The 27407-nt window shown below is 40.1% G+C and overlaps 1 protein-coding gene across 1 annotated transcript in view; it reads right to left on the bottom strand.

Moving 5' to 3' along the window:
- Positions 1-27407, bottom strand: part of CACNA1C (calcium voltage-gated channel subunit alpha1 C) — a 480830-nt gene that overhangs the window by 404808 nt on the left and 48615 nt on the right. The window contains exon 4 of the mRNA XM_083572199.1: positions 23259-23364. Within this exon, the coding sequence (XP_083428325.1) occupies positions 23259-23364 (106 nt within the window). The remainder of the gene's footprint in view (positions 1-23258; positions 23365-27407) is intronic.

The following is a 27407-nucleotide window of genomic DNA, read 5'->3' as shown; positions in this document are numbered from 1 at the left end:
AAATCATTTCGTATTGATAGTGAGAGTGCATAGCAAATGCAGAATCATTCAACGTCCAGCATCACTAACAAGAGAAGCAAACTGATAGTGTTGCTTAGCAGTGTGACATACCCTACAACATTCCTGAAATGAAAATAGGGACATATTCTACATTCCCGCACTCACCGCTTTCATTATGAGAGACTGACTGACCGGGGAGTGGGGAAACAGTGAAAAACTTTCTTAGGGGCATTCAAGCAACTCAGATCTTGTTTTCATAAAAACGGGAAGTAACGCTGTTTTAAGTGGGGGAGCGGGAGAGGAAGGCATAGATCTAAGCAACGTATTAGAGGGATGCATGAATCTGAACTTCCAGTAACACGTTGAAATGCTGTACTGAAGTGATGGCCCCTTGGGAATTAGGGACTCTGTGTGAAAAAGTGAGAAGCCATGATAGCTTAAGGGTGTGGAAAAGTGAGAAGCCATGATAGCTTAAGGGTTTCCGTGATGATTCCGGTATTTTCAGGGCAGTTGGAAGGTATGGTATGAGCATTAACTAATGTCCAAGACTTGGGTGGAGGAGGTTAAAAGCATTCTCTGCACATGTGTAGGAACTATTCTCAGCTGGAGAACTTCCAGACCACAGTGCTTGTCTTGCATTTGATGATAGCATTAGAAGCTGTCAGGGTGAAATTTCCAAGCCAAGAAACTAGAAACTCAGTGACATATTTAACCAGGAATAATACTGTACAAGACTAGAATTTAAAGAAGCACATTCTGTTCACAAGCTCCCTGATAGTCAAGACACATTCTTTGATAGTATCGTACAATTCAGTTTGGAAAGTAAAGGGCCTTTAATTTTTGTTATGCTTCCTTCTATCTTGAAAATAGTCTACAACTTGTGTACAAGTTGAGTTATAGAGCAGAAAGGTCATCAAGCACATGTAAAAAATTCCTAAGGAGAATTCAAAGTTTTGAATATTAACAAATTGTGATTAAAGAGCTTCGTACAGAATGGACTTCTCCTAAGGTATGAAAAAATCAGGCAGCATTTTATACAGAGGTTTGCAATTCTCCAGCTGTTTTTGCTTCAAATACTAGTAAAAAGAAGCATTAAAAGAACTATCTGGAATGAAAGGATGGGAACACTAGACTCTGCTCACTGTTGCTAGGCACCAAGTGATGTGCAGAGGCCTGCGATGAGCCAGGCTTGAAGGGAGATGCATATATTTGTCCTAATGAACACAGAATCTCATTAAAATCAAGAGACGGGTTGAACTATTAGGACAGCTTTGTCCAAGTTGTTCAAAATGCAATGTGAGCTTTGGATTCCTCCCCTTTTGAGGGGTCACGAGAATTTAATCTTGTCTCAGTTTCATTATCTGCAGATGTCCCTTTTCAGGATAATGCACTGGCACTTTTTAACACAATAGGCTCCCTTGTCACAGTTATGCGGCATAGAAGTTGCCTAAAGCAGCTCAGTGGTGGTTCAAATAAAATGGTTTGTGTCTGTGTGTGGGTACCATTTGGCAAAGTGTCAAACTCTGGTTAAAGCACATTTAGCTACCAGCAGGTTTGGAGAGGCTCTCTCCCACTGGACAATTGCTATGTAATTTATTTCAAGTAGCACTTTATTAAGGTACATGCTCCTGTTTTCTTAATTGCTCTGCAACTGTGTTGTTCAGTTGCACCTTGTCGGGGGAGGGGAGAGAAATTAACAGTGTGTCTTTATACTCTGATGAGTCACTGGAAGAGGCACTGCTCATTGGAGGAGACAGGACTTTGCGCCATGATGAGTGACTGGAAGCACTAGTATCTTGTCTACGGAATGTGGGCCTGGAGAGCATACATAGAACCATCCATATTGCTACAGCCAAATTAACAGAGAATATCATCATACTGAATTTCTGGACTTGAAACAAGATAAATATGTTTGTGCATGTGCAATTGAATCTCAGAATAAGCAAATAGGCTCTAGTCTTTGACTCAATTTTGAAGTCTCCAGCCTGCTATTCCTCTGAATTGTTGGTATTTTGTGTATGTTTCATATATCACTGTACTCTGGATGGTTAAAAAAGAAGCATTTATAACGTCAACTTTTTTTTTCTTTACCACAGCTAAATGCTTCCATTATTGATCCTGATGATTGCAGCGCATAGAGTATTTAGCCACTAAATCATGCAAAAGGTGTTCCCTCTTATGTTGGCATCAACTACAAGCTGTCTGCATTCAGCCAATTAATTTTACCTAGCATTGGCGGAAGTGTGCCAGATCTTCCAAGGAGAAAGATGTGCTCATGTCCCTTCTCTGCCAGCTATACAGCTCTTCCAGATGACTCCTTGTGCATGAAGAAAAGACAGAGGAGTCTCTCTGCCCTGATCCACTGCTCTGACAGAACAGAAAGTCTTTGGGACAATGACTCACCAGTGTTGGGAGGTGACTTATTGGTTTTTTGATCTACTTTGAATCACTCTTCTGCCTGTTTGAGGCTTCCCATTCTGGCCCCTCCTCATTTTATTTTTTTTATCAGCATTGTGTAATGCAAATTAAGCAGCAGCATTGCAGCACTGTTTTCTCTGCTATGATTTTTGTGTGTCTTCCTTTCTAAATAAGTGCATCCAAGGCTCCAATGTGCATCAAACGGGGCCTATGGGATTCCTTCTGTACATCACAGCATCAGTTTCGTTCATCCATTCTGCACTCAGAGTAAGATAGTTTCCATCTTCATTTAGGTTAGGGCTGAGATCAATGTATACTTGTGATTGGAGTAAGACAAGGAACAGACAATGAAGGATGGGAGTTGAGCAAACATGAAAGTTTTCCACACTGAAGGTTCTGGTTTTCCTGGCCATGGTTCACAGCCAGCATGCCCAGGAACAAGAGAAAATTCTGGCCATCCATGCAATAACAACAAGCTGAAAATGTCCTAATGTGTCCCTGGTAGGTTTCCCCAGCCACTCTGGGTGGCTCCCAACCGAATATTAAAAACACAATACAGCATCAAACATTAAAAACTTCCCTAAACAGGGCTGCCTTCAGATGTCTTCATCTGATGTTATCATTCAGATGTTATCTTAACTTGTGCACTGCCTTGATACAGACTATAATAGGTGGACTATACAGATTTTTTTTATAAAACAGTGGATAGTATCCCTACCTGGAGCATTCTACTAAGGGTGGAATTCATGAACAGTGTGGAAGTTCCCTTGGAAGCTTAGGAGGGCAAACACCCCAATGCTCCCCAAGCCCATTCCCACATCTAGCCCAATCAGGAGCAGAAGCAGAAGCAGAAGGCTGCCTAAGCCACTGGTCTTAAACTGGTGGGTTGGGACTCACTAGTGCAAGTAGATATATAGGTACTGCTCTGGCAGGAAGGTAAACGTCGTTTCCGTGCACTGCTCTGGTTGCGCCAGAAGTGGCTTAGTCATGCTGGCCACATGACCCGGAAAAACTGTGGACAAACGTCATCTACCTCAGCCAATAAAGCGAGATGAGCGCCACAACCCCAGAGTCGTTAATGACTAGACTTAACTGTCAGGGGTCCTTTACCTTTTTTTTAGTGGGTTATGGCCTGATCCAAGGTGGGTTGCAACAGGAGCACTACCACCATGCAAATATATGGTAAAAGATTAAGAAATTCATCCCCAATTGCATGTTTGTGTTAAAAGTTGGTCCTGGGACTGAAAAGGTTGTAGATACATGATTGAAACCAACCCATGCAAAGCCATCATCCATGCTCCACCCAGAGGCCAACCATGGTAGTGAAGAACAGAACTGAAGGGAAGAAGTTCTGGATTCCTGGTACCTCTATTTAGGACTAATAATTATTATTTTTATTTATTTACATTGGACTAATATGGAGGAGCAGTGAGTGAATAGGCTGTTCCATGGCTTTCTGAACAGCCTGTAATGGAAAGGGAGAGGGAAGGAATTATGCTTTCCTTGGCGGTGGTCTGAATGTCCTCTAAGGAAGCCAACCTCACACTTTGAAATTTGTTGGGTTTATTTCTAACAAGATGGTAGCTAATGCTCAACCATTCATTCTCATCACATAAGCAGCCTTATTTACATAATTCTGTTTAAAATGCAATAGTTTACACTTGATTTATTTGTTCCAGCAGTAGGCAGGACAGGTCTATTGAATCACTCACGGGAAACCTACAACTCCGGGGAGTCAATCAATGCTTTCGTGAGTCTCTCTCTGTCCCATAAATTATGAAAGATTATTAAAACACTGTCAAGTGCCTAATTAGTACCTTTAGTGTTCTTATTAGAACTCAATAGCTTTTCTTCAAACCGTTAACGCTGATTATTATGAAAACGATAGAGGCACTGTTGCAAACCATAAATGAAAATTCATTACAATTTGGTAAATATGAAAAAGAGGTGTTTTCCCCCTTTCTGGCTTTTGCCTTCCCCACAATCTGCCACAAGTCCTTCTTTCCGACAGTGGTAGGTTCCACTTGGGCAAACACAACTGTTAAACAAGGGGTGACATGCTTAATCAGTTTGGCCTATTCTGACAATAGGAATGGAGGCAAGCGATATAAAACAATTAGCATTTTGCCTATCTTTCTTACTATGATTTATGACTGCACAATTATTTTTCTTGCTTTTCCATGATTAAAGCCAAAATAGATTGTTTTTCCTGCCTCCATGAGATGAAATTGGCTGCTCATTACTCAGATAAATTGAAAAATAAAATGTGAATGATTATTCCATTTGGGATATACAGGGGTATCATGAAATTACGGCTTGCTGTAGGAATCATATTCTCAATGTTATCTGGGATCCTGAATCTCCTGTTTAAGGGCTCATATTTCATAGCTCTTGCCCACAGCTGCTGACAGAAAGAAAACAGGATTGTGTACTCTGAAATCAGACTTGGCTTAATTCACCTGACATACAGAGCAGAATTGGTCCTGTGTTATGTTCCATCTCTTCTGCACTAAATTGTGCCTCCCCCAATTTCTCCTTTGTTTTGTTCAACCATTTATCTCCTCTTATTTTAATCTCTTTAATCACATTTGTTAGTCATTAGTTCCCCCAGTCCATCATCACCCAAAGTTACATACAACATTTTTAAAAAAGCATAAAACACTATATCACAATTTGGGATGGGCAAATCTATCAATTTCAGTTTCTCATTTTTCCAGGCTTAAGTTTAGTTCTCCGCATCTCCACAACAGTTTCTTTCTTTAAAAATCCTCATGAAAAATCATCAGCATTTGAGTGAGAATTTGTCCTAATTACACATTTTTCCTATGCAATTTTGCCAAATATACACATTTTTGCAAACCAATTTTCCCTAATAGAATTCATCTTTCTATGTTATTTTCATTAATATGTACATTTTTCTGCACACTTTATCCTAGGATATGCACTGTTGCTTTATGCATTGTTTCAGAAAGTGTGAATAAGATGGTTTTGCCTTTAAATACAAACTGAATCAAATTTATGCCCTTTCCCTAAGCACAATACAATTTCATTCCATCACATCTCCCTTTCTTGCAGCATTCAGCTGCTGTCCTCTGAGTGTCTCTTCAATCTTTTGCAGTATTCAACCTGTCTTATCCTTTGCCTTAAATTTAAATCCTCCTTGGTCCCTTTGCCTATCCTTTCCATGCCAGAAACTTTACTCTCATTCCATACCGACACTTATTTTCCTTGGCTGCTCTACAGTCCTGGAATACTCCCCCATCCGACAGACACATGGTTCCTCCTGTTGTTTTATTTTCCGAAAATTGCTTTTGTGGAAAAATAAAATAAAAATCTCAGGCTTTCTGATCTCATCTCTTCCTCCTTTTGTATCATGTTGCATCTTTAGACTGAGCTTGAAGGTAGACCCTGACTACAAATCTAATTCTGTGTAGTACATAACTGGTGTATATGCACTCAAAATAGATCTGTTGTTGTTAGGGTTCCAAAAGCAACACCACAGTGCACATTCAATTTTTTTATTTTTTATTTTGCCATAAGCAGATACCATTTTATGTAGAAAAGATTCTAGAGGCAAACTGAATGTACACAGCGGTCAGTGTAGGTTTTGCATTGATGTTAGCAACCAGCTTAGTACAAAGTCAGTTTTAAATCTAAAGGGTGAAAATTCCTGAAGAAATTGCAATAATCAGCAAGAGTTTTCTGAAACCATATTAGGTAATTTCTGAGCAGATCTTTTTTTAAAAAAGAAAAGAATTATTTAGCTTTCACTATTTGTATTGGGCCAATGTTTTCATGTCCTTTGCCAGTCTGTACTACAGACAGACGTGAGACCAGTCACCAGCAGCTGCATGCTGAATGAAGTCAGGAGAAGTGATGTTTGATCAAGGTTCTCCCATGCCTCATTGTTAAGTTTCTGGAACTGTTTCTTGTGCTCCCACTTCTGTGAGAAAACACACATACACGACCACAGGAAGTTATCATTCCAGATCCTCATTCAGTGCACTTCCAAATGTGGAATATTCATGCATTTGGGCTTTGTCTTTTTTATTCCAAGCACTTTGATTCAGCACACCTGAAACCCTTTTGGCAATGCAGGTGAGGAAACAGAAAGTGCATTAGCAAGAACTTGATTAAGGATGCACTTCACCTTGAGAAAATATCATTAGTGTTTCGGTACAACAGTAGCTCTTTCCGCTATGCTAGGTTCTACAAGTTTATGGGAGCTAGTGATTAGAGCGGCGATAATCACATGGAGTGTGTGGCTTACTGGTGGTCAGCTCTCTTGATTTCAAGTGGGTTTTACAAACACATTCCTTGCAGGAGTACATATAGGATGCTCTCCGCTGTAAAAAATAAAATAAACCCACAAAACTTTAGAATAACAAGAGCCTTATATGTTTTGTGTATCTGAAATGATAGACTAAAGAATTAGTGGGGTCACCATAAGTGATAGAGTCAAAATGACAGGTGTTGATAGGATCAAAATCCGGTCAACCACACCAGACCTTTTGCATGTGAGGTTTGCTTCCTTTCCTTTGAGTATAACATTACATTATGCAACCAGAAGTGTGGGAAGCTGCCATCTGGAGTCACCCGTAATCTTTTGACTAGGTCATTGAGCTCTGATCCTGAATAACTTTTTGATGCATCCCCAAAATGCAATGCACAAAGCATTTTTCCAGTTTTGAGATTCAGCATCAGGCTTCAGTTCTATGCCAGCAAAGATTCACTTAGCTTCCAGAGACATTCTCTTTCCTTGGCTTCCAAGCCTGGAACATTTTCTCTCTAAAGTCACTGCAGACAGACAACACTGTTATCTTTAAAAAATAAAATAAAAATAAAAGATTCTGACTTTGGGGGGGGGTAGTTAAAATAATTTGGAAGTTTTGATTAGTCATCACCATAATCTGGAAGGAAGTTGAATGAGGAAGGGACACTTGAAAGCAGGCAAGCAGTTTAAAGGGGCTGGGGTGGCAATCAGTATCTAATTTTTGCCCCTTAAGCCTCTAACTTTGTAGCAGCTAGGGTTTCTGACGCTGACTCTTGTACTGGCTGATAACTTAAGGAGTTTCTGGTCATAATCCTGTCTCTCTAAAGTGAAATAGCCTCAACAGCAAAGCAGTGATTTGTTTGTTTTGTTGCTTCACTTTTCATTCCCAATAAACTTTTTGCTGACATGGAGGTGGGGGGAAGGTTTGCTCCCTTTAAAACAGGGTCTCTTGACTGGCTGTTCCTGACATGCTTGCAAAGGTCTGCTTTTTGTCAGAGTGTTTCTGAAACTATGCAATCTTCACCCTCCATCCCCACCCCCAGCAAGTATACTAGAAACTCTATATCTCCATTTCAATGTGTTTTCCATATTCTTGAGCTAGTGATCTGTTCCAAATGAGAAGGATTTGGCAAAATTCGATATGAAACTGCCTTTTGCTGTTGACTCTGAATTACAGCAGCACCCTAGTCCTGTGTTTAAACTTGTTCATAAATGACCAGGATTTAAGGGTGAGCAGGGAAGTGACCAAGTGATGATGCCAGGTTGCTCAGGGTGGATGGATTGTGAGGAGCTCCAAAAGGATCTCTCCAAACTAGGTGAATGAGCATTAAGCAAACAAATTCTGGTTCAGTATAAAGTGATACACATTGGGGTAGAAGATCCTTACTTCATATACAGTATATGCTACTGGGGTCTGAAGTGGTAGTGAGTGACCAGGAATAAGACCTTGGGGTCATAGTGGATAACTTGATGAAGATGTTGACCAGTATGAGGCAGCTCTGAAAAGGGGGAATACTGTGTACAGTTCTAGTCACTGCATCATTGAAAGGATATTGCACAGCTGGAAAGGATGCTGAAAAGGGCTTAAAGCCATATCCCTGCTGTCCTTATTCTTCAGTATCACACTTCCAGAAGACCTGGATGGAAATATTAATCTGTGGACAAATGTGTATATGTATATATTGTGAAGAGTGCAGGAGTGAGAAGGCGAGAGAGAGAACAGGTAGGAAGAAAGAAAAACCTTGCTGTTTCCAAAACCACTGCTTAGGTTATCTACTCCCTCCTCTTTTGAGGAGTGTTTAGAAAGCATCTAAGCAGAGTTCAATCTCAGTACCGTTCTTCTTTTGTATACTGGTTTTCCCCTACCCACCTCAAATTAAGATAAGGTTTTTCACAACAAATTGCTTTAAAATGTGTGAAGATGAGAAGATGCATGACATAATGATCTGGCTTTTTTAAAAAGGGTACATAAAGGAGAAAATTGGAGGTAGGAGTTGAATGGCAATGAGATACAGATAATACAGTTAGTGATAATTACAGCTTAAATAGGTATTCAGTGGGTACACCTTTTACAGTAGCAAATGGGTACTTCTTACACAGTCAGACTTTTGATTCATCTAGGTCATGGATGTCCAACTTCCAACAGACTGCGATCTACTCACAGTATTAAAAAACTGGCAGTGATCTACCCATTGTTGTTGGAGGAACCAAAGTTGTTGAGTTTTTTTAGGAAGCCACAGTTGTCCGCCGCCCCCAAAGATCTACCAGGATCTACCAGGAATACCCCACGATCTACCAGTAGATCACGATCTACCTGTTGGACATGCCTGATCTAGGTCAGCACTGTCTACACTGACTGACAGGAGCTCTCCAGGGTTTGAAACACAAAATATTCCCAGTTCTACTTGGAAAAGCCAGGGATTGGCCTGTGACCTTTTCCATGCAAAGCTGATACTCTGCCATTGGACATGCTCTAAGTTCTATGTCTCTTACATTCTACCTCTGGCAGTGCAATTCTATATGTAACTCAGTTATAGAGCATCTGCTTTGCAGGCAGAAGATCTCAAGTTTAATTCCCAACATCTTCAGGTAGGAGAGCAGGAAAAGACCGCTACCTGAAACCATAGAGAGTTGCTGCTAGCCCGTGTGGTCAATACTGAGCTAGATGGACCTCATGCCTGACGGTCCATAAGAAAACTTCCTATGTTCCTGATTCCTATATTCCTAATGTCTGCTTTACCCCTGCAAATCCCTATAAGGTCATACAGAACATAGGCTATGTCTAGGATCACAGAGAGAGGGTGAAAAGCCAATGAAGGAAATAGTAACATTTGTTTTAATTTAAATATGTGGGGTCAGGAGGAAGGGTTGTGGCTTGAGAAGTAAAATGAGGGGCATGATACTCTGTTCCCAAGGGTCCCCAGAAACCTGGAGCTGGCCCTGCTCAACGCATTTTATTTTGAAGCGACTCATTACATATTTTTGCAAGTTTGGGATCACTACTGTGCATGTATATGAAAAGGACTTGAACATCTCCCAAGATAGACTGGAGCCAACTAAACTCTAAACACTCGGGAGGTCTGACCTTTCAAGTGGCAAGTGGCAAGTGCTGGATGGGAACTCTGAAAAGAACAGGCATTCTTCTTAGACATGAATTAAGGGTATTCCATCACAGCATGAATTTAGAATTAACTGTTTTAAAATGAAAACATTTTAAAGGAATATACTGTAACATGTTTCCTCAGATAAATTCTGATACATTACTGTTATTGTTGTTGTTAATACTTATGCTCAGGGTATCTCTAAAATATTAAATGTTTTCCCTTATGACTGGAGCTGTAGTTTTTGTTTGTTGCAAAATATTTGCTACAGGTAAGCCACATTTAGGTTTGTTACTACTCCTTATTTGCTACCAGTAACCCATGTTTCCTGTAAGATGGCACTTCCATTGCAAGAGTTGCATTTTCCAAGCATTCCAAGCACTGTGCATTTGATAAACTAGCATTCATCTCCAAGACACCATAGCCTTTACTGATGGGTTTTTCTTTCCATGGAAAGTGTTTTGTACAAGTGGTCACAGGCAGCTGTTGGATACTGACTGTGACTGAGATACTGTAAATGGTGATGACGAACTGACCTTGCACACGTCTCCCCTGGTCCATTTTAAAATATCTTAGTTTCATATATTTTTAATGCTTTAGAGAGGCTGATCGCTCCCTTGTTGGACTTTTTCTGAGTGAGAGCATTTATCTAGTCTTTTAAAAGAAAGCCAGTGTAGGCACATATATCCTTACTCAACCATGAAACTCAAGGGGTGGCCGTGGGCAAGTCACTACTTCATAGGGCTACTGTTAGGCTGAAATATTTTCCTGGACTCCTTAACAGAAGGGCAGGATATAAATAAATTGTTTCACCAAATTAAGACCACTTAGCTATCTTTCTTGCATACAGGGACATAATATTGAGAAAAGGCTGGAATCCCTTATTTGTTTATTCTTACCAAGGAGAATATATATATATATGATGGTGAACAGATTTTTTTTTAACTCAAATGTCCCTATAAGGATATTTCACTTCATTTTTGTTTTCCATTTTTATTTCTTGGCACTCATTAAGATGAAAGCAAAAGACAAGCATAAATCTTGAGGCAGCCCTCAATGCAAAAACTGTCCCTGAGTTCCTGGCATCTAGCCCAGCTTTCAGACTCACTTTGTGACAAGTGGTGCTTTCCTGAGCTAGAATTTATCCGTCTACCTTAGATCTGTGGTCTGGTGATGGAAGGAAAGAGATTAGATTGCCTCAAAATACTTTTACTCTGTGTGTGTGTGACTCACAGGAGTCATTTTCTGACCAATGGCAGCAAACAAGTCAACATCCCAAGAATTTTTAGACTCAGAGATCTGGAGCTGAGATATTACAATCAACAGTCACACATCACTCAGCTCCAACTAGGCTAAAAAGTTTGCCTCCCTCACACTTCAGTTTTCTGTGTACGTGGAAATTCATGCATCCATGGGAAACAGAAACATTCTGGATTTGACCATATTTAGATGACTGCATTTAGAACCAGTGTGGTTTAGACTTCAAGTGTTGGATTAGGACCTTGGCGCACAGGGTCCCTACACAGCCATGGTGCTTATTGGGAGACTTTGGGCCAGTTATGGTCTCTCACCCCAGTGTACTCCAACAGGGTTGTTGCAAGGACAAAACGGGGAGGGGGAAATTGTGTATAGTACCTTAAGCTCCTTTGAGGATATAAATGTAATAATAAATAAAATTAAGGACAAAAACAGTACTTCTTCACACAATTTTTTTCCTCCTTTTATGTTTCCCCAAGTTTTTTATATTCTGTAGGAGACAGCCAACATTCATACTCAAAGTAAATCCATTAAAACCGATGAACTTAAGTCTATTGACTTCAATGGATCTACAATGAGTATGACTAATGCTGAATATCACTCATTATGTTGATTAGATTATGGTCCTTTCGGTGACACTAATCAGCCACAATAAAATCCACCAATCATCTTTCTTTTGGATGTAATTGCTGTAATCTACTCAGAGCATGTGGGAAAGGTTAAATAACTATACATAGGTTTTTTGTGGTGGCAGACTTTGGAATGCCTTGCCCAAGGAAGTCAGGAAAGGAAGATCTCAATTCTCCTATTGTTTTTCTTCAAGTTTTCCTACCATCTGGATTATTTTATTATTTTATTGCTGTTGCTGCTTGCTGATTTGCTCATGTTATGCAATGGTTTAAATCTTGCATTTGTTTTTCTATTTTCTTTGCATACATTTGTTATTGTGAATTTATTCATTTATTTAGGCATTTCCATATCACCCATCAATCACGTCCCCTGGATAGTTCACAATTTAAAAGTTAAACAAATACAATAAATAGTACTATAGTATACTACATTATATCTTGAGTATAGGGGTTTTCCCTGTAAATAGGTGATCAATATATTAAATTAATGCTAATAAACAAATATACCAATCTAAGCACAATGAAAACATTAATGTGCTTATTGTGGGTGGGTGGTAATATGATTTAGAGCATGTAGCACTGGAAAGACCCATTGATTTAGTATCCATTCCTGGAATGGTTATTCCTTTGAGGATGGGTTTCATGGTACTACAAGAATTTGTTCAACAAAACCCCTCTTTGCATCCCGCACACACTAATGGTCATGGTCAGACAACCATGTTAGCTCAGGTTTGAGTGCTGGTGGGGGATTGGTAGGGGATCAGCCACAATAAAACCCACCCACTGACTGAAACATGCTCTTCCAAATTCACACCACGACCTGACAATGTCATCTCCACCTGGTTCCAAGAAGGGCTTGTAATAATATGAATAGAGCAGATAAAGAAACATGGGTTGCTTTTCAGCCATGGCAGCCTGAATGCAAACGGCAAACACTCCTTCCATGCAAGTGGCTTCAATAGCTCTGTGGTATCCCTTTTCAAGGCAACATTTTCATCCAAAAGTAAAAGGTAAACATTTCTAAAAGGAATTGTCAGTGCACAGTGAATTTACCCTAGTGCAACTGCTGCTGTATTTCCACAGCTGTCAAAGGATATTCTACCATAAACTATTGTATTTTGTTCCAAGGTTCAATCTTTAACATATGCCGTTAATAAGGTACTTGATATTTTACAAATCAGTTGTTTGAATTAAGGAACAAGTGTCACTCAATGCTGAGCATATTCTGTGCATGCAAAAGGTTCCAGTTTCAATCCCTGGCATCTCCTAGAATGGTTGAGCATGACTTGCTGCTTTCTTAAAACAGGATTGCTTTCCTAGGCTGTAGCTATGATGAGGTCAAGAGCTGCTTTTTAGAATAAGGTATCCATAAGGAAGGGACATGGGTGGTGCTGTGGTCTAAACCACAGAGCCTAGGGCTTGCCGATCAGAAGGTCGGCAGTTTGAATCCCCACAACGGGGTGAGCTCCCATTGTTCGGTCCCAGCTCCTGCCCACCTAGCAGTTCAAAAGCACGTCAAGTGCAAGTAGATCAATAGGTACCGCTCCAGCGGGAAGGTAAACGGCATTTCCATGCGCTGCTCTGGTTTGCCAGAAGCGGCTTAGTCATGCTGGCCACTAGACCCGGAAGCTGTCTGCAGACATACGCCGGCTCCCTCAGCTTATAGAGCGAGATGAGCGTGCAACGCCAGAGTCGTCCGCGACTGGACCTAATGGTCAGGGTTACCTTTACCTTTACCTTTATCCATAAGGAAATACATTTTTCTCAAAGAACTGGGGATGTAACTACTCCATGGTGGGTTTGAGAGGGTAGGATGTGCCACTTTTCCAAGTCCTATACTCAAAACCTTATAATTCTACTCAGTGTTACTGAATTCCGAAAAACCACTTCCTTTGTTTATGATCGTAATGAAGATTAGGATCCCCACTTCAGCCATAAATGTTCATTGGAAGAAGGTGGAAGTGCTAAGCTTTGCGAGCACAGCAAAGTTGGTGAAGGGTATTATAGAAACATAGAATTGTAGAGTTGGAAGGAACCCCAAGAGTCAGCTAGTCCAACCCCCTGCCATGCAGGAATCTCAACACATGGTTCAATTTGAAACCATGCCAGACCCTGCTTTGCTTTGCAAATGAGCTAGCAGAATGAATTAATCCATCTGGTGAACTTGGGTATGCATCTTAAGAGTATTTTACCCACTCATCTGCAATGAAGACTGATAACCAAGGAATAACCCAGCTAGACAATCACCAAGTACTTGCTCCCAGTGGTAGTTGATGCCCATTGGGACTGGAAAAATGGAAGGCAGTGAATTCAAGTAAATGAAACCAGAGTCAACTAATTCTAATTTTGTTCCCATCCTCCTCCCCACTGAGTTCTATAAGGGTGACACTGAGATCAAGGAAGAGGAATCTGACAACCACTGCCACTCTTTTGACTGGTTGGAGGGAGGTGAAGTCTGGCTGAGGGCAGTCTGAGATTGGAGAGGCAGTGCTCCACTCACCATAATAGAGTAGCCTCCATTGCTTTTTTCCTCTCTGTTTCACACTATGCCAAAATAACCAAAACCCCTCAGTCCTACAGTGTGGATACTGCTGGACAGGTTTGTAACTATTCCTTTCCAGCTCTGTAGCCTTTAGTAGCTGCTCAAACTATTGTAGCTCACCAGCCACTCTAAGTAAAAAATAAATAAATTCCTGAGTAAGAAGATCTATTCACAAGCCTGAAAACTACACTAGTCTTATGCACTGAATTCAATATGAACTGCATCACAACCAAGCAGTTGCCTGTTTTGTATACTATACATCAAAATTGATTTTCAGACCTTGTGTACAACACTTCATTGTGGGCTGAAAATCAATCTGGCAATGCAGTAGAGCAATCAGATGATTGCCTGGTCATGTAGCAGTTATAATGTACATTGAACTTGCCATGAGACTAGGAGCAATTTTTAGTCAGACAACTACGGTTTTAAACTGTAAGCATAAAAACAGAATTTATCCACTCAGTTTCCTTTTTCATAGAGTATTTTCTAGGATTTTTTTCACATGTCCACTCAATATTTTCTTCCAGTCCTGATGACTATGCACATAAGAGGTCACTATAAAAAGGGGAAAGAGAGAAACTATGTTTGCCATCAGTAGATGTCTGCTTTCATTTGTTATGCCCCACCCTTTGGATACTTCATATGGGAGCAAAAACTGCCAGAACTGAATGCCAGTTTCTGGCCTTTTGAGTATAAAAGGTGTATGGTGTGAGGAGAGAAACTAAGGCTTTAAGGCTGCTTGGGAATATTAACAAGCCTTTGGAAACTTTATGTTCACTGAATGTTCTTTGACATATTTTAAATGTTAGTGGTGCAGTGATATAAAATATATATTATTATTGTGATGAGGCTGGAAGGGACACTGAGGCAATTTGCCTCTATGCCCATGCCGGCTGGTATGACATCATGCTCAGATGTACAAAAGCAAGCATGTTTATGCTTTATAAGCAACAGTGGTGGAGAGAAGGAAAAAAGATGAAGGAAAGTAGAAAAAAAGATGGTTTGTAAGACTGAGGGGGGAAGAAAAGACTATGCTTCTTTATGATGAGTTGGCAGGGGTGACCCAAAACATTTTAGCACCTGAGGCGAACCTCAAAATGCCCCTCTCCCTGCTGGGAAAGAAGGGGTGAGTGAAGTTCTACATCAGGAACAAGAGAGGAGTAAAGGTCCAAATCAGGAACAAGGGAGGGGGAATCAAATGAGCCTCATTAGACAGCTGAAGTGTAAATTAAAGGTCATCGCAGGGGTAAAACCAGCCTGCTCTCAATCATGCCAGGTGGATGCAGAGCCCAGGATGCAGAGGGCAGCCCCCACCATGGTAGCAATGGATGATGCATTCCTTGGAGGCAGGATCTGCTGCCCCTGTGGAACCTGGTGCCTCAAGTGGTCGCCTCATCTTGCTTCATGGGTGGGCCAGCACTGTGAGTTGGGTCCAAGCCCTGCGCACTGGTGTAGGAGAGGGCTGAGAACATCCTGATGGTTGTGATCTTGTGGAGAATACCACAATTATGTATTATGCTTATTCAAACACTATGCATTGATTGCATCTTGTGCACAAAGCCTATACATTGTCTAGTATGCCTGTCCATAGTATACTGTACCACACATTGCATGGACAGAGACTATCTGTGCCCTGCAAACATGCAGGGTACAGACCAATGTGTCTGCAGGCTGAAATGTACAAAGACAGAAATAGGAAAAGACAAAGAACATATAAGAAAAATAAAATATAACATAATGGTAATTGGGGGAAGAATGGTGTCAAGTAACAAATGGTGCATAAAAGAAAATGTTGCACCTTTTACAAGTCGTTTTGCACAACATGATTCATTCCCGATAAAGTGCAATGACTTATTGCTTATTATCATAACAGCTGAAAAATCCAACATGTAATATTTAATCCTATAAATAAAATGACTTAAGATCTTATAATGTGACTACAAAAGCTAAGTTGAAATGCACCTCTCATTGTATCAGGTCTGAAAGTACTGTAACTACAAACCCGCCAAGCTTTCATTAGGTAAAGTAACAGTTAAAAAAAATCAGGATTGCAATTTTGGCACATCAGATAAAGACTATCACACACAGATGGTCTCCACTTCAGCTCCCTCCACCCTCCTGCATGCAAGCCTTGCAGCCACTGAGCTAGTGGCAGCCAGGCAGGAAATCTTCCAAAATCCCAACGTTTTCCATCAGTGCAAGTTTAACAAGGCAGATCAAAAAGCAGCTGCAGAGGTGCCAACACAACTAACTGGGGAATCACAGAAATGCTGTAGTTGGAAAACGCACACAGTAGGAATCAGGCATCTGGACCTTGCAAATGCCAAATATAGTCCATGTGGCAAAAGGTGTTGACATCGCAGTTGGAGGGAACAGAAAGCTACAATCAGAAGCATTAAGTTCAGCAACCACAAGAAGTGACCCAGATACCACATCTGAGTTGTATACCTGCTGTGTGGGGTCAGGTTGTAACGCATCAGATCCAAAGTTGGATAGGCTCAGCATGTACATGTACATAAATTAAAATTCTAGAAACATAGATACAACAATCGAAAATAAAATGTGAAAAGCAATATGAAACAAATTACAAATGTAGGGTTGGTCCTAAAAGTACACTAGATAAATTTGTTGCTAGATGTCCCCTTATAGCATCATTCAGATTCTCAAGTCAAGGCTGGGCAGAAAAGACGTTGCCTACTAGTAGAACATTCTTACTTTATACTTCAACACAGAAAGAAGCTCTGAGGTCAAGAATGCAATGTCACTTTTGTATCTACTTGCTTCTACTCCTGTTAATTCGTGAATTGGCTTTATATGCACTATCAAATGCCATTTTTTTGAGCATATGGTGATAGGCATTCACATAACACTAAGCCTTTCAATTGCTCAGGTATGGAAAACTTATGTGGATATGAGGATAGGATAACCCACAAGCTGGCTGTCTGATCCTTACCTTTCCATCCTGAAAGGTAATGACAGGACAAACCATATTATGGATTATGTTGTCTTTACATCCAAGTATGTTTTCCATTTGTACCTTTCTGGAATATCCCACCACCCTTTTTATTTTTTATTTTAAATCTCATGCTCTTTACTTTCTGGGAATGTGTCTTGATTTTACCAATGAGGAGGAGCATGTGGGAAAGAGATGAAGGATAATAAAAACTTCCACAGTTGCAGCCTTTGACAGAATTATGTTTTAAAAATTGCACTGTATTGTTCTTGCTGTTTTAATCAATAACAGCAGACAACACCCAGAAGAGAGAAAGCAAACCAGGACCAGTAACAAGATGGAGGGCAGTGCTCTGTCACGCTATCACGAGTGCCAGATCATGTGAAATTAAGGCAATGCATATATATCCCAAGACTGCAGGACCAGATCAACTTCCAGAAGTTCACAGTGCCTAGTTCTTTCCCAGAGCCTCTCAGGGTATATTTATTATAATATATTTTTAAAACAACCTTTCTATTCCCAAGTGGCCAATGGCTAAGATATTCACTTTGCTGAACCAATTCCTCACTCCTTGCTAATATATGCATGTGGCATAATTGTTGGTTTACTATAATTATTTAGGCTTTAAGACTACATTAAAAGAGCCACTAAAGTCCCTCTGAATAACTCATCACCATTAAATCCTCTACATCTATGTTTGGCTTGTAACATAGATAAAGCAGTTTGCAAAAGAATAGGGCGGGGGGGGAGTTAAAATGATGAAAATGCTGAGTAAGATGTAATGTAATCATGTTTGTTATAAATTCTGAATTAAATGCCATGTCTTTGCCAGTTCATAGATTTTGCTATATATTAATCTACAGCACTAATGTAACACCAAAATTCACTCCTTCTTTGCCAATGTGGACCAGGCACCTTTTCAGCTGGCCACAAAACTAATCACTAGTTACCAAGCCAGACAGACAGTTATGCTCTCTCTCTCATAGGCATCCAGAGATGGGAAGCAAGTAAGCACAGTCTTTTGCAGAGACATAACAATTCCATCTTCCTTGCTTCAGAAAGCACAGTTCAATTTTCAGAGAATGAATGAAAAGAAGTAACTCTCATCCACCTGTAAAGATGTACAAATGTGAATGCAGAATATGACATTTTAAATTCAAGTTTTGCAAACAGATGGTTTTTCTGCTATTGCTACGGGAAGGAAAGGAAGGTCGAGCTATTCAAACAGCAGTAGGAATTTCCCTCCTGCCTCAAAAGGCATAAACAATCAACCTAACAGTATGCTTCAAGATGTGTCCTAACCTCATTATGTTATCAACATGGTGTGACACTGACCAGGCTCAAGCCATTTTGTGAATGTCACTCAGACGAGACAGAAGCATTTCCCTCTCAACTTCCTATCTTAGGCTGCTATAGTTCCATTATTGTGGAGGCACATTATCTCTGTTTTTAACACATAATTGCAGGGAAAACAAGTAGAAAGACTCCATATCAATTATGGCCCTCTCTTGCAAGGCTGGCTTCAATTCCCTTCAAACTAGCTCCAATTTTCACAGCTACATCAAGAGAATGTGCATCACTGTTCTTTGTACAAGGTCACACACATGTGTGCAAGCTTTCTTCATTTCTGCAATTTCGCCAAAGCCTCAGTGGAGATCATTAGTTCCAAAATGGCTCTGTGTTTAATAAAATCCCCTTCCATTTGTGTGCATAATAGGTTTTTAGTGGGGATGAAACAGATATAAAGACGGCAGAAACGGCTGCTTTCAAATTTCTGTTACAAAAGGACAAGAAGGGATTGACCTTGCCCTTACTGAAGTTAATGGATAACCTCGCAGGACAGCATGATTGCCATCAAAGGCCATAAGCCATAAATAAGTTGCTTCAGAGTAATTTCACTTATGGCACTGAGACTCCTGTAAGTGTTTTAAGAAACACAGCTGAAATTGAGGCAATGGATAAACAATTCTTGATTTCCAAGTTAGGACTAGGGGAAATGTTTTGGCTGATGTGCCCGATTCAGTGGAGCTGAAGCTCAATGACAGAGCACATGGAATGCATCTTCAGACCAGATTCAATCCTCAGGATCTGCAGTAATGTCGGGGAAATATCCCTTTCAGAAATTCAGGAGAGCTGCTTCCAGCCAGTGTACTGAGCTACATGGACCAAAGATCTGACTCATTTTAACAGCAGCTTTCTGTGCAAATAAATTCTTAGCAATAACCAGCGGGTACCATTTTGCCTCAGCCCCTTGATCTTTTTGGTTGAAGGCTAAGAGATAGTGAGTAGCCATAGGCCATAGCTGAACAGAGGATTAAACCCATGTCTCCCAAGTTCTAAGTCTGTACCCTTGCTATACCACACTGACTCTGCATTACCCTACAGTGGCTCTCATTATTTTAAAATCCTGCACAATTTTTTATTCCACATTCTGCTGGCTGAGTTTCAGAATCCAAGAGGCATGTTATCAGCTTATAAACACATATTTTTCTCCTTCAAACCTTAAAAGAAAAGAAAAAAGCATTACACATCATATATTGGATAATGCGCTTCTTGAAGAAGGTTCTCCATGTCTCTGGAAATCAGGACGGTAGAAGTTGCTATGGCAACTCCTTTTTCCTCCTTTCAGAATTAAATTACAAAGTGAATGTGAAGCCAGACTTGTTATTGTTACCCAAGTGAAGGCTTCCCCTGAGCAGCTGGACAAATCTGGTTTTCCAGAGCTGGACCAACTCCACCTTCCTCTCCCTCTTCTCAAAAAAACCCCAACAACCCACCACCCACCCAACTGGCTATAGAAGATATCAAGACAAGAAATGATTCATGCTAATTAGGACTTAGCTAAAGAGCATCTTCAAACAGGGGATGGTTCTGAGTCCTTCTACAAGACTCTCTCAGAGCTATACCAAATGACCCACAGTAAAGGATTGTAGATGATAGGGGAAGAATGCCTTGCTGAGGAGCTTTATAAATTTAAGAGCATTGCTTTCAAAGGCAGGGAAGTGAACTGCACAAGAAACTTCTTCATCTGGAAAGATTGTTCTTTGGGTAGAAATGCGGGAGCACTCATACTTTAAAAATCTGATTTTTTAAAAACTGCATTGTTATTCTGATACAGTGGTAGCTCTATTAGTGTCATAGGCCTGTTTTGCATGCAACATGAAGGCATAGTTTGTTTTGCTTAACTGTGGTTTGTCTGTGATCCTGAACTCATCTCTGACTGCCAAGAAAAACCTTGGCTTGTGGTAAGTAAGAAGAGAACTTAATCATGAGTCCGGGTTCAGATAACATGCTAAGATAGTTTCTGTTTGGCTTACCAGTGCACAGCAGGTTTTCCCCATTCTTTTCTGTCCTGTACTGCAAGCAACCCCTTAAAAAGGACTTGTGATACTGTGAGACACAAAACAGGGTTGCTGCTGTTTAGAAGAGAAATGAAAAAGTCCTCTTACACGCATAAATCTACAGATCTGGATTGGAGCCATACTATTTTGCCCCTTGGTTGTTGTAGCAAGCACAACTTGCTGCATTTCGTAATGGCTGGAGGCAATTTTCTCCAATAAAATGGCTCTCTTTTTTATGTGCATCCGATTTCCATCTCTGCAGGATGTGCTGTTTTCTGAAGCAGCCTTTTCTATCTCAACCCACCGTCTCATCCAATGTTTTCCCAAAAAAAACTAATCACTTTGATACTCAGCTAACTAGAGCTCTAGTAGAAAGCAACTGCAGCCTCTCTCTGCTATAACAAGGCAACAGATCTGAGGGCAAGGCTAAATTACAACAGGATGGATGCCACAAAACTTTGACAAGTGCACAAATCTTAAGAATGAATAAGTCAATGCAATTCCACACAGACAGACAGACAGACAGACCATTTGTCAGGGCTGGAAAAATATTTTAATCCCTTGGAAATTTAAGTCAGTATCAAATGCATTACTGCCTGGCAAAAGGCATGTTCCCGTTACATTTAACTCAGTCTGCTTTTTCTCCCTCTGACTCCCTCTGTTGTCTTTGTTGAAATTACACTGTAAGCTTCTTGGGGCAGGGACTTGTGGTTTTGCTTATGATACTCTAAATAGCACCATGTACATTAACTTACCCACAACTACCAACTTTTAGTGAGATAAATTATTGCCCATGACAAACCCATCAGCATAAAAATGTGTTGCTACCAGCTATCTGCATATGCAGTCTAGGTACAAATATATTTTGTCAGTTATGAATTATCTGCATATCCAACCTAAATATTGGTATAGAAATCAAAATACACAAAAGTCATGCACCACCAATTCAACAGATTATTGCTTTTCTTTAGTACTTGCCTGGAGGAATCCCATTTCTATAACATTGTGCTGTATGTGTGTGTTTAATACTGGGTTTCTTGTCAGGAGCAAATATCTACACCAACATCACTTCTAAATAGCCTATACCTCAGTTCCAGCCTTTCACTTTTGTAGGTGGAAAACAGCAACATGTCAGATGCACCAGTTCACTAACATCTTTCCTGCACATGCTTCACCTGACGGTAAAACCCTTCAAATCTCTAAAAAGGATTCCAAACCAGCCCCAGTTTTCTCTCTATCAAACTGCAAAGCAACAAAGAAAAACTTACAACTTGCTAGGCAATAATTCCCCCAAAGATGCATTCCAAAGCCTTTGTTTTTCCTTCCACACACTCAAAGCTGCTTCATGAAAATACTTCATCATGGTGGCCGAGGCCTGAAGAATGGTTATACATGCTCATCTGTCTCTGTTTTGGAAAGGCAATTATTATTTTTCCAGCTCCATCCCTCTGCAAGTTTTCATTCCACACACAACCCCCCCTCTTTCATGCCAGTGATTCTTCTTTGGGGGCAAGTAAAAGAATAGCCACATTCTGGTCTTTCAAAAAACTCAATTGGTTAATTCTGAATACTGGAATGAATGCAGACTCAGGCTTTCAGGCTTTCCCATTCACAGCTCTGGGAGTTCTGAGCTCAGTCAACCTCTCAGGAAAGAACAGGGGAAATAGCTTGTCCTGTTGTTATGGATTGCATTCCATTTGTCCAACTCTAAGTTTTGTTTCTTTCATATATTTGCTATGACTTCATGCTAAGCCAAATATAAACACATTTCCCTTTCTCCCCCCTGCCCCACACCCCAGCACCAGACAAGCTTATGCTGAAACACAGGCATTGCCATTTGCGTTTAGTAGAAACACTAATCATTCCAGGCAAGAATAGAAAAAAGTCACCATCTTTCAAAGGGCAAATTTATAATGAGAACACCTGCCAAGGTGCCCTAGAACATAGCCCTGAAACTGTTCATCACCCGAAAGGAAGGCTTGATCAATTAAATAATATCCCTTCATAAAACAGACACAGCAGAAAAAGCTCAGGAATGAAACAATTAACACCTACTAAGATAGATAGATAGATAGATAGATAGATAGACAGACAGATAGATGATAGATAGAGATAGATAGATAGATATCACTTTCACAATATACTCTGGCATTTTGTTAACAAAAGGGGGGGGGGAAGCCAACAGCAAAAAGTCATAACTATAAATTCAAAAAACTCAAGGCATTATCTGCACTACAGACTTAAACCAGTTTAACTACCATTCCTTCTTATTGGGAAAGCCTGGGAATTGTAACTGGAGGGAATGGGGATGGGATTTTCTAGCACTGGGTAGTCAGTGAGGTGTCCTCTCTTCATTTCTGATCCTTGGCCATGCCAGTTGGGGATGATGGGAGCTACAGTCCAAGAGCATCTGTAGGGCACGACATTGGCTACCTTTGTTCTAGCAGAATGTTCAACATTCCACCAATCTGCAGTTCCCATGATTTTTTGGGGGAAGAGGTATAAAACTGATATCCATATGCAGTGCTGATAATGCCCACATTTTCCCCCCTAGAAGTAATCCTGATAAAACAAGTGCCAGCCTAAAGCCATGAAACCCAAACATCTTGGCTGCCATCTGATGTGACCATGTGATTTTTTTCTCCGGACTTCCCAAAAGCCACTGTGCTGAGTTTCAAACAACCTACCTATAAGTAAGTAGCAAAAGGTGTAACAACAAATAATGGTGAAAGTAAAGGACTTACCAGATTGGAATTAGTAGCATTGGAATCATCTTCTGGAAAGGGGATATAGATAGCTAAGGCCACACAATTGGCAAAAATAGTCAGTAAAATAATAATTTCAAATGGTCTGAGGAATGGAGTTAAGGAAGGTTGATTTTTAAATATATATATATATATATATATACATGCATACATTATATTGGAAGAGGGGGAAGGATTTCAAAGAATTCTGTTTAATGAAGGCATTCCTAATCCCTTGTATTTTGAAAAGAAACATATGCCTTTTAAAGTGCTTTTCAACCCTCCCAGCCAAGTTTCTTCCTAATATGTCAAAAGCACAGTAGGCCAGTCGCGTGCCAGAGTAAACATAGATTTCTTAAAAGTTTTTTTTCTTTATTTAGATTTAATTTCAAGTTTATTTTACCCTCTCGGGCTGTGCTGTTATTTGACAGACAGCCCACCAAATTCTCTGTCTTTCTTATTGCATTTGCAATACAGCTGCAAACTGCCTATTACTGTATTGCTGTCATTTAAGAAAATATCTCCCAAATCTTAATACACGATGGTTCAGCATTTTTCAACCCTCTTTTGCCAGCTTTTGAAAAGAAATTTAAGAGAGCAGTATTCAAAGAAGCACAAGGGGTTTAAAAGTTATGTAAGAGTTTATTTTTAACATTATTTTTAACATTCAGCGTCTCTTCATTCTAATCTCTGAGGGTGTGTGTGTGTGTGTGTATAACACAAGGTTGTTAAAGGGCATTATTAAAATAAGTTGTGGCTTATTTTGCATACTTTCATACCAGAAATATGCCAAACAGTGGTGTCTATTTGAAAATGCATGTATTTGTTCAGAATACATTTCACCACTTAACTGTTCTCAAAGTGAATTCCCCATCATCAGTTTTTCACCTTAATTGGGTTGGGCAGAAAATGACTGAAACCTCATTTATTATTGGTTCCCCCTAATATCAATATCAGTACACCCACACTCTTGCTGAGCTGATGGACAGCACAGAGGTCCAATAGGACTGTACTCTCATTTCCTCCTAAGTTGTTCCCTGTGATTAGTCTATTGGGCAAATAAAGGAACCACATGAAGACACCCAATTTGCAAAAACTTTTCCTAAGAATGCTATGTGTCAGTAGAAGGTAAGGTTTTTGCAGGACAGTGGTGACACCCAGGGCGACCTGCACCCACCGCACCCCCCTTCATCCACCCCTGCGAGGGGGAATTAGTGTCATTGCATATGGAGGCTTTCCATGTGTAGCTGACCCCATGTTGTTGTGTTTTTAGGCCATCGTTTACCTATATGGATTAAGCCTTAGAAAGGGACTCTATTGGTCAGCCAAGGCAATTGTTGCCTTGCTGCCCACAAAGAATAAGAAACAAAAAATAGACCCCTCCTTGCATATGACTATGCAAGTTTTAATTTGTGCTGGATAGTTCATGATCAGACTGAAATATTGAAAAGTAGGTCATTCTCAACTATAGAGAAAGCAATTAGCATCTGGTTACAGATGCACATTTTGTCCTCGTTGTTTCTGACAGCTAATGCCCTGTTTACAATTTTATGTTGACCTGTATAAGCTATTGTAAAGACACAAGAGTTCATAATCTCTTTTAATTTCTCATATGCACAACTTTTAAAGTTTTGTAGGTTTCCTTTTAGTACAAATTATGGAAGGTAAGAGAGTGAATGGTCAGAGGTAGGAGAATTTGTTATGCACAGCTGAAATGTTTCATTATGACCTGGCTTGAAAACCATTAATTAAGATATATTAAGCTCTATTTAATGGAGCTTTTTAGTGCAGTTTCACATTAGTTTTATACCAAGACTTGGTATATAGGGCAATAACAACTGGAGAGAGCTGTTGTCCCTCATTGTCCTGCTTGCGGGCTTCCCAAAAGCACCTAGTTGGCTAATGTGGGAACCTCATGGGCCTTTTGTTCTGATCCAGCAGGGCTTTTCTTGCATTCACATCCTCTTGGGTGTGCAACAGAAATAGGCTGAAACTGTATTTTCAGTATGCGAAATGATTATAGCAACATGTTTCCCCCTCTCCTCTCTTCTTTCAGTAGAAAATGTATTAGTCTGCAGAAGAGTCCCAGTTTTGTGCATTAAATGTTATCCTTTCCCCCGAAAAAAGTGCACCTTAGCACAAACTATGTTGCTTACCAATGTTTTGAATTATCAAGACACATTAAGAACATTAGAATAGCCCTGTTTGAACATAAAACTAAACCACTGGTTATTAACTATGGTTATAGACTGCTCATTAACCAAGGTTTGTAGTTCGTTTCTAAACCTTAGCTAATATTAACTATTACTTAACTTTATGTGCAAGCCCAGACCTTATCCTTAATTATGGTTAAAGAGCTGCCACAGCCCAAAAGCTACAGAGCTGCAAGTGAAGAACAGCAATTCCTGGCTTGTGTTTCCTTTAACAGGGGGAGGACAAGAATGCAACAAGCCAAGGTTCACATTATGGTCTGCCAGACACACTAGCTTCAATTATCGTGTGTTAACTATGGTTAGCATTAACTATGGTTAATGTTAACCATAGCTTAGCATTATTTACAAACTAGGCCAATATGTTGTTACATAAATTACAGTAGGGTGGAGTTGGTGGACTCACCAAATAGATGCTGTTTTTCAGCAACAAGTCCATAGTGGCCATAAGTATGTGCTCTGCTCAGGAACCTGGTATTTGAGGTGAGTCATTGAGAGGATTTCAACTGTTTATTTGTTATGTGTTCTCAGTAAGACCATTATCTCTCAAGAGATGACTACATTGCTCAGTCATTTTCAGCCTCCTACTTTACAACACATCAATCTGTTCAACCAGCTCTGATTTCATACTTTATATCAGGCCTCCCCTTGTGGGCTCTGCCTAAAGATGTATGGTTGGCAAGGTGCCAAGCAAGTAACCAATATAGGTTTGCCGCCACCATCCCACTACCCATCCCAAATTAGCCATCCGTCATGGTTTTGAGTGTCTATGTTGGGAAGGATAACAAATAAAACTGCTTGAGAGGATTAAAAAACTATCACCTGAAAAACAGGGGGGGAAATGAGTTGATGGAGAATATCTGTGAACCCTTTCTTGACCCATTTTTATCTCCACCCAAAATCCTGAAAGCAAAAGTTGATTTCACAGCATCTAATAAGATTATGGTACTTTGATAATATTTTTATTAAGATTATGGTACTTTGGGTTTTTTAAATCCATCTTTCTGTTTGCTCCTCGAAGTTTCATTGGGAACAGTCTGTGCACCAGAGATTTAATCTCAGGCCCAAATTAGATAGAACAGTGCCAGAATCTGTGTGTTTAAGCCCAGCTTTGTGTGCCAGCTTTGGCATTTTATTCCCGACTTGTTATGTCCAAAGTGGATTACATCCTGGCTTCTTATCTGATATCAAACTAGACTTTCCCAGTTTGAATGTAATGAAAATGTCTGTCTTAACACAAGCCACAAATGAAGTGCCAATGCCAGCATGCAAGAGAAGGGAGGGAGGAGAGAAGGGCAGGGCACTTTCTCCAACATGCATTCCAAGATTCATAGACCAAGCATTTTTTTAAAAAACCACCATCACCAAATACTTAGCATCATTGCCATCAGGTCCTGCTACCAGATCAGCTGTAATAGTAGCCAGTTGCAAGATGGTGTTTTAGTGTAATAATCTTAAATACTTCTACTTGTAATGGACCCCGCTCCCAAGTGAATGTACTTCAGACTGCAACCTACACCTTCCTATTACTATCAGCCTATTCTACATGGACTTTGCCAAATAAAAGTTGCACAACTGAGCAATATAGGTCAAGGTAAAACCATGGCTGCATCAGAAAATCTGGATTAAGGGGAAAAATCCAAGTGGATTTTAAAGGCTTGGGTTCTTGAATACTTGGCCATTTGAAATTCGGTTTATTTTTCAGGTCTAGAACCAATATTTAATTGTTGAAAGGTTATAGACAATGGATCTATCGGTACCCATCAACATAATTTACACAGAATCCAAAAACCATCCATTTTGTGCATAGGACGGCCCATTAATGCTCCTGCATTCTGCAGCAATTACATGTTGCCACAAGTAGGCGTCCTTATGCTTTAAGAGTCTAGACCTAAGTCCCGATGCATCTCCCCCCACCAAAACCCCACCAATTTGGGCC

This window comes from Podarcis filfolensis (genome assembly GCF_964270895.1).
Source record: "Podarcis filfolensis genome assembly, chromosome: 10".
Taxonomy (NCBI): Eukaryota; Metazoa; Chordata; class Lepidosauria; order Squamata; family Lacertidae; genus Podarcis; species Podarcis filfolensis.
Note: the sequence above shows the minus strand (reverse complement) of the source record. Positions and strands in the feature narration are given on the sequence as shown.